This window comes from Podarcis pityusensis, assembly GCF_964106645.2.
Source record: "Podarcis pityusensis genome assembly, chromosome: 17".
NCBI classification, from domain to species: Eukaryota; Metazoa; Chordata; class Lepidosauria; order Squamata; family Lacertidae; genus Podarcis; species Podarcis pityusensis.
The window spans coordinates 10,585,233-10,595,567 of NC_138042.1; the positions used below are offsets into that span (position 1 = coordinate 10,585,233).

General features: G+C 40.5%; 1 protein-coding gene across 1 annotated transcript in view; it reads right to left on the reverse strand.

The window, feature by feature from the left end:
* The window catches only part of LOC308466920 (galactose-3-O-sulfotransferase 3-like), a 17,680-nt gene extending 7,466 nt beyond the window's left edge, over nucleotides 1-10,214 (reverse strand). Inside the window, exon 1 of the mRNA XM_080988241.1 lies at nucleotides 8,418-10,214. Coding sequence (XP_080844367.1) covers nucleotides 8,418-8,521 — 104 coding nt within the window. The 5' untranslated portion in view covers nucleotides 8,522-10,214. The remainder of the gene's footprint in view (nucleotides 1-8,417) is intronic.
* Between the last annotated feature and the right edge of the window lie 121 nt (nucleotides 10,215-10,335).

Below are 10,335 nucleotides of genomic sequence, written 5' to 3' on the forward strand. Positions count from 1 at the left end.
GATGACACGCAAATATCACTGATATATATATTAGTGGTTTTTAACCAGTGTGCTGTGGCACCCTGGGGTGTCTTGAATGATGGTCAGGGGTGCCGCTGGCAACACTGACCTCTGTCCCTCTTCCTTTCCCTCTCTCCTCTCATGTCTACTTGTGTCTCTCTATCCCAAAGGCTTGCAGAGCTGTTGGTTGCAGCAGCCCTGGCTACAAGCTCTGCAGGTGAATGGTGCCTCTGGGGCTGGCCTGGGGGAGCTTCCCAGGCACCTATGGGGCAGTGTGAGGAGGCACCTCTCTTTGGCTGGGGGGCCCGCTCAGAGATTGGGGCGGCAGCAGCGGCTGCCCAGAAGACTCCCAAGGAGAGGGGAGAGGAGGCTGAGGGAACCCTAGACAAGGGTGTTCAAAAAGGTATGAGAGGCTGCCAGCTCTGTGGGAAAGGGTTGACATAACTGGGCTCCTGAGCCCCCCAGTGGTGCCGCAGAAAGAAGTTGGTCAAGGGAGCTGTGCACCCAAAAAGGTTGAAACCCTTTGAGATATCTATCATCTATCATCTATCCTCTATCCTCTATCCTCTATCCTCTATCCTCTATCCTCTATCCTCTATCATCTACATCTATCTATCTATCTATCTATCTATCATCTATCTATCATCTATATCTATCAACTGGAAGTTCAGAGTTTTATTTGACACTTAAAAAAAAAAAAGAAACAATATTGTTCAAGGAAAGATGGATCAGGTAATGAATAGACCTAGTGATAAATTACAGAGCCTTTTACAGAACTGCTTGGCCAACAACCAGCTCCACACAAAGTATAAAGAACTAAGAACAGAAGAGGAAGAAGCTAAAGGTGCAGAAGGAGGTTTGGAATTGGAAGAGGAAGAAGAAGAGAATGGGAAGAAGATGGAAGAGGAAGAAGAAGAAGAAGTAGAGAGGTTATAAGAAAGCGTAACAAACTTATTTAATCAGAAACCATCATGGCGCTAAAGTTATGGAATTGGAACATCAATGGAATGAATGAGAGAGAAAAATGGAATAAAATTGAACAATTAAAAAAAAAGAAAAATCTGGACATTATATGTTTACAAGAAACTCACGTGGCAAAAAAGCACAGGAAAATTTTGATTAACGAAAGATTAGGAAATGAATTTATATCTTCAGATAAAGAGAAAAAAGAGGAGTTGTTTTATACATCAAAAATAAAATCGAAGCGCAACAAATTTTTAAAGATGAAGAAGGAAGAATTATAGCAGTCCGGATCAAATGGCAAGGGGAAAATTTGATAATTGTCGGGATCTATGCACCTAATGGATACAAGACTGACTTCTACAAATCCTTGGATGAAAAACTGTTTGAATTTATGGATCAGAAAATCATAATAATGGGAGATATGAATGGGGTAGTTTCGCTGGAAATGGACAGATTAAGAGATGGAACATCAAAAGAAGGGAAACTACCCAAGTCTTTCTTCTCAATGATTAAAAATTGTAATTTGACTGATATCTGGAGACTTAGACATCCACTGGAGAAACAATTCACATATTTTTCTGAATCGAATCAGTCAATGTAAAGAATAGATCAAATATGGGTATCGAACGAACTGACTCCAAGAATCCTACAAGTTGAAATACAGCCTAAAATAATTTCAGATCACAATCCAATAAAAATGGAATTAAAAGGTTTTGAAGAAAGATCATTCAGGTGGAAAATCAACGATTATCTCCTGGACGACCAGAAAGCCGTAGGAAAAGCACAAAAGAAATTAACTGATTACTTTGTTGACAATTGCAATAAGGGTACAAAGATGAGTGTTGTATGGGACGCAAGTAAGGCTGTGATGTGTGGCTTTTTTATCCAGCAGAATTCATTGAAGAATAAAAATAGAGAAAAAAGAAAAAAGGAAATCTTAAAGCAGATAATGGACAATGAATATAAACTAATCAGAAAACCAAACAACCTTAAGATAAAACAAGAAATCAAGACTTTGCAATCACAATTTGCAATGATAATAAATAAAGAAGTGGAATGGAATATTAAAAAGTTAAGACAGAGAAATTTTGAATTCGCTAACAAATCAGGCAAATGGCTCGCATGGCAAATCAAAAAAAGAAAGGAGCAGAACACAATCAATAAAATCATTGTGAATGGTGAGGAGATAGAAAATCCGAAAGAAATTAGGAAAGGATTCTTGGACTTTTATCGACAATTATATAAAAACAAAGATAAGAACAACATGAGGAAAATTGAGAGATTTCTTAAAGGGAAAAAGGTGCAAAAGATCCTGGCAGAAAAAAGAGACCAACTGAATGCCCTAATAGAAACGGATGAAATTAAAGAGGTTATAAAGGAATTGAAGAGGGGAACGGCACCAGGACCAGATGGATTTACATCCGGATACTATAAAGAGCTAAAAGATGTTTTGATGTTACCTTTTAAAGAAGTTATGAACAATATTCTAAAGGAAAGAGACATCCCGGAAACGTGAAAAGAAGCATTCATTACACTTATCCCAAAACAGGACTCAGATTTAACTCAAGTTAAAAACTATAGGCCTATTTCATTGTTGAATACAGACTACAAAATCTTTGCAGGGATCCTAGCAAGAAGAATGAAAAGGATAATATTAGAAATTATTCATAAGGATCAAGCAGGATTCCTTCCAGATGAAGGATAATGTAAGGAACATAATTAATATTTTGGAATATCTGACTGCCAGGAATGAGAAACAAGCTATACTTATGTTTGTCGATGCAGAAAAGGCCTTTGATAACATAGCATGGGACTTTATGTTGAAAAATCTGGAGATTATGGAAGTGGGAAAAGAGTTTTTTAATGGGATAAAGGCAACTTATACAGAACAGAGAGCTAAGTTGATTATAAATAATGTGACTACGGAAGATATTAAAATATCTAAAGGAACTAGGCAAGGATGTCCGCTCTCGCCATTGCTGTTTATTACGGTCCTGGAGGTACTTCTTAATGCGATCAGACAAAATAAATTAATTAAAGGGATAACAGTTGGTCAGAATGAATACAAAGTTAAAGCCTTTGCAGATGATCTGGTATTAACGATTGAAGAACCAATAGAAAGTGCAAAAGAAGTACTAGCGGAAATGGATCAGTTTGGGAAGGTGGCAGGGTTTAAATTGAATAAGAAGAAAACCAAAATAATTGCAAAAAATATGGAGCAAAGTATGATAGAAATAATGCAACAACAAACAGAGATAGAGGTGGTGAAAAAGGTTAAATACTTAGGAATCTGGTTAACTCCTAAAAATATCGATTTGTTTCAGAATAATTATATACCGGTTTGGAACGGAATAAGAAAAGCTCTAGAGGTGTGGGGCAGAATGAAATTATCATTTTGGGGTAGAATCTCTACGATAAAGATGAGTGTGCTTCCAAAGATGTTATTTTTATTTCAGACTATCCCCATAATAAAGGGGGTAATGATTTTTAAAGAGTGGCAAAGAACAATTTCAAGGTATATCTGGCAGGGCAAAAAGCCGAGAATTAAATTTAAGCTATTAACAGATGAGAAGGAAAGAGGAGGTTTTGCCCTGCCAGACCTGAAACTATATTATGAAGCAGCATGTCTTTGCTGGTTGAAAGAGTGGATAAAACTATATAATAAAGAATTACTGGACTTTTTTGATAACAGATTTGGATGGCACGCGTACTTATGGTGTAGGAAGATGAAAATCCATAAAGGTTTTGGGAACCACATCTTTCGGATTGTGTTAATAGAAATATGGGATAGGTATAAAAACCTATTAGAACCAAGAGTTCCACACTGGTTATCTCCGTTAGAAGTTATGAGTGTAAAGAAAATTAATATGAGAGGTAAATGGATTACTTATGGTGAACTGACAAAGAAAGAAGGAGGAAAATGGAAATTAAAACCATATGAGCAAGTTAAAGAATATGTTTATGATTGGTTGCATTACTTTCAGGTTAATGAAATGTTTAAAAAAGATATGAAAGAATGTGGCTATGCAGAAAAAGACTCCAAGTTTCAAATTGACATAATAAACAATGATTGTAAAATTCTGTCAAAAATGTATAAGATATTGTTGGAATGGCATACGAAAGACGAAGAAGTTAAGTCGGTAATGATACAATGGGCCAAGGATTTTGGTCATAATATACAATTTGAGGATTGGGAAAAATTATGGAAAGATAACTTAAAATTCACTGCATGTACGGCGTTAAAGGAAAATGTGATGAAAATGTTCTATAGATGGTATATAACACCAGTTAAATTGGCAAAAATGTTTAAGACGTCTAATAAGTGTTGGAAATGTAAAGAAAAAGAAGGAACATTTTATCATATGTGGTGGGATTGTAAGAAAGTTAAAAGTTTCTGGGAGATGATATATAACGAGCTGAAAAAGATGTTAAAGTATACATTTGTAAAGAAACCAGAAGCTTTTCTTTTAGGGATTACAGGAAAAGAGATAAGAAGAAAAGACTGCAAACTCTTTCAATATGCTGTTACAGCTGCAAGGATTCTACTGGCCCAGAAATGGAAACAAGAGGAAATACCGACGATAGAAGATTGGAGATTGAAACTGACGGACTATGCAAAATTGGACAAGCTAACTGGGAAAATCAGATATCTTAAAGACCAAAAGTTCATCGAAGACTGGGGAAAATTTGTAGAATATCTGAAAAATATATGTGATTTGCAAACAACATTAGTGGGATTTAAAGAAGCATTGTGAAATTTAAGAGGTATTGTCAAAAACAATAGATGTGGGAGGGAAGACTAAAGACAATACTAAAGGAGAAGGAATGCGTAACAATGAGGTACAGATGGATGATTGTCAGAGAAGCTGAAGGAAGTCCAAAAAGAGAGAATTTGTTTGTTAAAAATTGGATAAAATTGTATATTTGTGTTGTAAAACAATAAAAATTACTATATAAAAAACAACAACAACCAGCTCCACACATGGACCGGAAAGAGACCATCTGGACGCTTGGAACCAAAAATTACAGAGTGCCATCTCTAGAGCACATCTCTAGAGCTACCCAAAAGAACCAACAAACCCAAAAGGCAGTTTTGCAGAAGGCAGCTGCTAAAGATACCTCAGTACCAAGGACTAATTTATTTCTCAGTCTTCTTACACAAGGCTTAATTTCTAATTGTGCCCTGAGCTGCTTTGGGAGGAAGAGCAGGATAGGGATGTATTTATTAAACACACACACACAAAAGTGAGGATGGAAGACATTTCTTGCAGACTGGCAATCCTTCCCTCTGGGACCAGATTCAAGGAGCTGGCTGTGGTTATTCCGCAACACCTGCTCAAAAACACATCTCTTCTGCATTGGCTCTGAACCCCTTTTTCAGAAATCAAGCAGAGAGGTGAGCAATGGTCTTTCAAGGTCAGGATCGTACCAGTACCAAGACAGTTCTCTCTACAAAGCTCCCTTGTACCCCACATACCAATACTCACTGCTTGTTCAGTTGCCTGAGGAGCAGCAGCAGAAGCAGGAAAATGGCACCCAGGAGCAAGGAGCGGTGTCTCCAGATGGCAACCGAGAGGCAAAAGCAGTTCATCTTCAGAGCAGTGGTTAGGCAAGGCAGCACCCCTCTGGAATTTCAGGGCCCAGGGTAGAGGCTCCCCACGCTCAGCGCAGCTCAGCTCCGAATAGTCACCAAATCACGCTTTTCGCCCAGTGGCCACGTTAAGCCTCTCAGTCAATGGGTGTCTTACCTCGCCTCACCTCCCTAAAGCGGCTCAGAACTTCCACAGACTATTACGAGATACAAAGCAGCCAAACAAGCAGATGGAAGATCTGACGCGTCAACGTCTCCTGGCCTCAAGAGAGCAGCTGTTGGGCACAGGGGGCTGAGGCTTCTTAAACAGGGGGACCCAAAGGACAGGACAGCAGCCCGACCCCCTTCGTGAGAGGCTAAGGAATGACACATCTCACCCAACAAGGCAAGGCAGTACCCAAAACCTATTAACTAAACCCAGCCGCTTGCCCCAAGTTTTCAATAAAATGCAGACTGAGTTGCAAAGGAGTAACGCAGCCTCCCTGGGTGAGGAGGGTTTCGTGTTATCTGAAAGGCATCAGAAAAGGGAGATGGGCAGTTCAGGGAACAGGCGCCCCAGGTCCTGGAAAAGGTGCCCTAAAAATAATACCTGCAAGGCTGCAAGCGACAGAAAGGACTTCAGTAAAAAAAACAACAGCCCAGAGTGCTGAGATTTGGTGGGAATCAAAAAAGGTTATTTATGTATGCTACTACAGTCATCGGGACGCAGGTGGCACTGTAGTCTAAAACACAAGAGCCTAGGGCTTGCCAATCAGAAGGTCAGTGGTTCAAATCCCCGCGACGGGGTGAGCTCCTGTTGCTCGGTCCCTGCTCCTGCCAACCTAGCACATAAAAGTGCAAGTAGATAAATAGGTATCGCTCCAGCGGGAAGGTAAACGGCGTTTCCGTGCGCTGCTTTGGTTCGCCACAAGCGGCTTAGTCATGCTGGACACACGATCCAGAAGCTGTACACCGGCTCCCTCGGCCAATAAAGCGAGATGAGCGCCACAACCCCAGAGTTGGCCACGACTGGACCTAATGGTCAGGGGTCCCTTTACCTTTTTACTACAGTCATACCTGGTTTCTGAACAGCTTAGTGACTGTTCCGGTTTGTGAACTATTTTTGGAAGCCAAACGTTTGACGGGGCTTCCGTGGCTTCTGATTGGCTGCAGGAACTTCCTGCAGCCAATCAGAAGCTGCACTTTGGTTTCCAAACGTTTTGGAAGTCGAACGGAGTTCAAGAATGGATTCTGCTCGACTTCCAAGGTACGACTGTACTGCGGCCTGTGTTTGGTTAGCCCAAAAATTGAAAACGAGCGAGGTCCCAACCAGAGAAGAACTTAAGTTGAAAGAATATGCACAACTCACAGACTTAACATATAGAATAAGAGAACAAGAAGAACATACATTTAGAGAAGATTGGAAAACGTTTATTGAAAATATGGGAAATAACTGTGTACAGCTGAAAACGCTGGCAGCAGCATTAAGATAAATTCATCAGCGTAAACAAGTTTTGATGGATGCGATAATGGAATACTGAATGGTATAGTTTTTGTAAAATATGTAGGGATTTATGGTATGTAAAATGAACCGTGGAAAGAGAAGGGAAGTTGTTGATATCTTAAGGATGTAAAATGAGTATTTTAAATTGTAAAACAGAAAATTTAATTAAAAATATTTATATAAAAGAGTATTTGGTGGGAATTGTGTGGTCCTCCGGACTCCCAACAGCCCTAGCTAGCATGGTCTGGGAGAATAGGGCCTGGAGCCCAACAGCAGCTGCAGTGGAGGGAGGTTCTTGTCACCAGTTCCCCATTCCTGCTGCTGAACCACACCCAGCTTCCACCTTCATGTCAGCACAAGCTTCAGGATCCCACAGCTGCATAGCTCCCTGAAAGCAGAACTGATTCCAATGCACATTCTCAAAATGCATCAGAAGTCGGTAGGCTAAAGCTGACCAAAAATCCAGAGGTAGCATTATCATCAGTTTACGATGGGGTGGAAGGTTCACAGGCTATGAAGGACTTGCTCACAAATTTATTCACAGCTGCACGGATTATGATAGCTAGGAAGGGGCAAGCAAAATAAATATAACAGGGAAGAATGGTATAAAGAGGTGGGGGGTATAGCTATTAATGATAAATTAAAATGTGCCATTAAGGTAAGACGGGGGAATATGCAGGAGAAATTATTTTCAGGAGGTACTGAGGGGGTTTGTAGAATTTGTACCGTTAAAATGGAAAGGGGTCAAACTATTGCAGGAGGTGTTGAAATTTTGGGAGGTTGGTTACAATGGAATGGTCTTGGGGGTGGGGTGCACATTTTTATTCTTATTTATGATTATTACTTTGTCAAAATAAAATTAAAAATTAAAAAGAAAAAAAGAAGCTTGTCGGTTGTTTAGTCCCGACACACATTTACAGCTGTTCTTCTTATTATTTATTAAAATTGTATACCACTCTATACCTCCCAGCAGTGCACAAATCTCAATATACAGTGGTACCTCGGGTTAAGTACTTAATTCGTTCCGGAGGTCCGTACTTAACCTGAAACTGTTCTTAACCTGAAGCACCACTTTAGCTAATGGGGCCTCCTGCTGCTGCTGCGCTGCCGGAGCACGATTTCTGTTCTCATCCTGAAGCAAAGTTCTTAACCTGAAGCGCTATTTCTGGGTTAGCGGAGTCTGTAACCTGAAGCGTATGTAACCTGAAGCGTATGTAACCCGAGGTACCACTGTATAACAAACACAAAATGCACAGCTGTTAGGGATGTTAAGAGACTTAGTGGCCTAAACACAACATAAGAACGCGCTCAGGGAAAAGAGGCGCACAGCAGCCCTCCGATAAAAGATGCTGCGTGTTGAATTTCAAGAACGGAACTGACCTGTTCTGGGTCCCATCTACGTGGCATTTTCCTCTCTGCATTCTCCCCCGGCCTCCGCCTGTGGAGCAATACACCCACTTCAGGATTACAGATCCCAAGGACATGTTTAATGCCAGCCTCAAGCTGCCTTAGCAAGTTCTCTCGAGGTCACAAACTAGAGAAGCCAGCGGGAGAGGCCTGCCTTCTGGGGTTTGTTAAGAAAAGAAGATGGGGGGGGGGGGCACTCGCTTTCTGTGATTTCATGCAGTCCAGTCAACCAGATGGGCTGAACAGGGTCTAGATTGAATCCCACCTTTGTTTTGCAGATTGTATGTGTGAATGAGTGCTCGAGTGTCCAGGAGGGAAGGGTAGTTCTTGATCTGCTCGCCTCTCATTAACTATATTTTCTTTTCTTTGGTGATCACTCGTGGCCGAGTAAGATTGTCTTCCGTGATCACAGTCTTAACAGGGAGTCTTTAAGTGACCGTGGAAGCTAATTCTGGACCCTCCTGGCCTTCCCACAAAGAAAATATGTGAATCTTATTTTGAGCACAGCCTCTTGGATGGTTTTTGATTTTTAAAATAAATTTTATTTTTGCATTTTCTATTTTGCATAAACAAATGAGTTAAACACATAAACATATAAGCTCTTCTGATTCACCCCCCCCCCCAAATTGTGGATCTTAACATAACAATTTCCCCCTCTGCACCTCTATCATAACTCTGTTTCTTATAAATCCTTTGTCAATCCATAGTTCAATTCTTTACTACAAGTTTTCTGTCAATCCTACCAATGTATGTAACTGTTTACAACAGCTTTTCGAATGAATTATAAACTTTCCCCATTATTTATTAAATACCTCCTCTTCCTGATTTCTAATTTTTCCTGTAAGCTTTGCCATCTCGGCATAGTTCAGCAATTTTGTCTTGCCACTCTTCTTTGGTCGGAGTTGCACCATTTTTCCATTTCTGCACTAAGAGAGTCCATGCAGCCGTGGTTGCGTACGCAAATAGTTTCGTCTTGAATGGTTTTTGGAACAAGTTACAAAAGGATAACATCTTGCAGGACCTGCTTGCTTGCAACTTGCAACTAGATATCTAATACTATCTGCTTCACTTTTGCACTGCCCAGGAATTTATTTTCTATAATTAGGTGAAAGCAGAATTAAAATGAAGGCTCCACATAGTACTTATTTCAGCAGATCATCCAGCAATGCCCTTCCCTCACAACCATGAGCCTTCTGTAATTTTAACTCTCAAGCAAGCCTGGGTGATGTTCACAACCTGGTTTTATTGCTTCCCAACGAGCAGCTAGGTAGACAATTGGTGACAGCCTCTCCGTTGCCCCAATGTCAGCATCAGTTTCTGTGGCTTTTAATTCACGATTCCTTCTCCCACTTTTAAAAATACTGCTATTCAGCTATCCAAAAAATAAAATGGAAAAAGAAACCAGGAATTAAAGGCCCCCACGTCCCTGCAGAAAGAGATAGTGGAATTCAAGAGATATTAAAAGACAAATTAATGAGCTATTCACCAACAACCTCCTACCCATACTGATGAGGAAGAAGAAATAGAAGAAGAGGATGAGGAAAAAAAGAGTAATGCTTCATTAATGCCACAGGAGCTCTGGAAAGTTTTGAGAGCATTTTGCCAATCCACATGGGACCCAGCTGGTTCTGCAACTGCATTTTATGGGAAACCCACCAGCCCCAATCAGGTATTGGAAAGAAATGGTCTGGATGCTGTGTAAGGACTGACGAGAGAACAGACACTGTGATGGGCCCAGACTAACAAGGCTACAACAAGGTTTCCCAAACTTGGGTCTCTAGCTGCTTTTGGACTACAACTCCCATCATCCCTAGCTAGCAGGACCAGTGATCAGGAATGATGGGAACTGTAGTCCAAAACAGCTGGAGATCCAAATTTGGGAAACACTGGG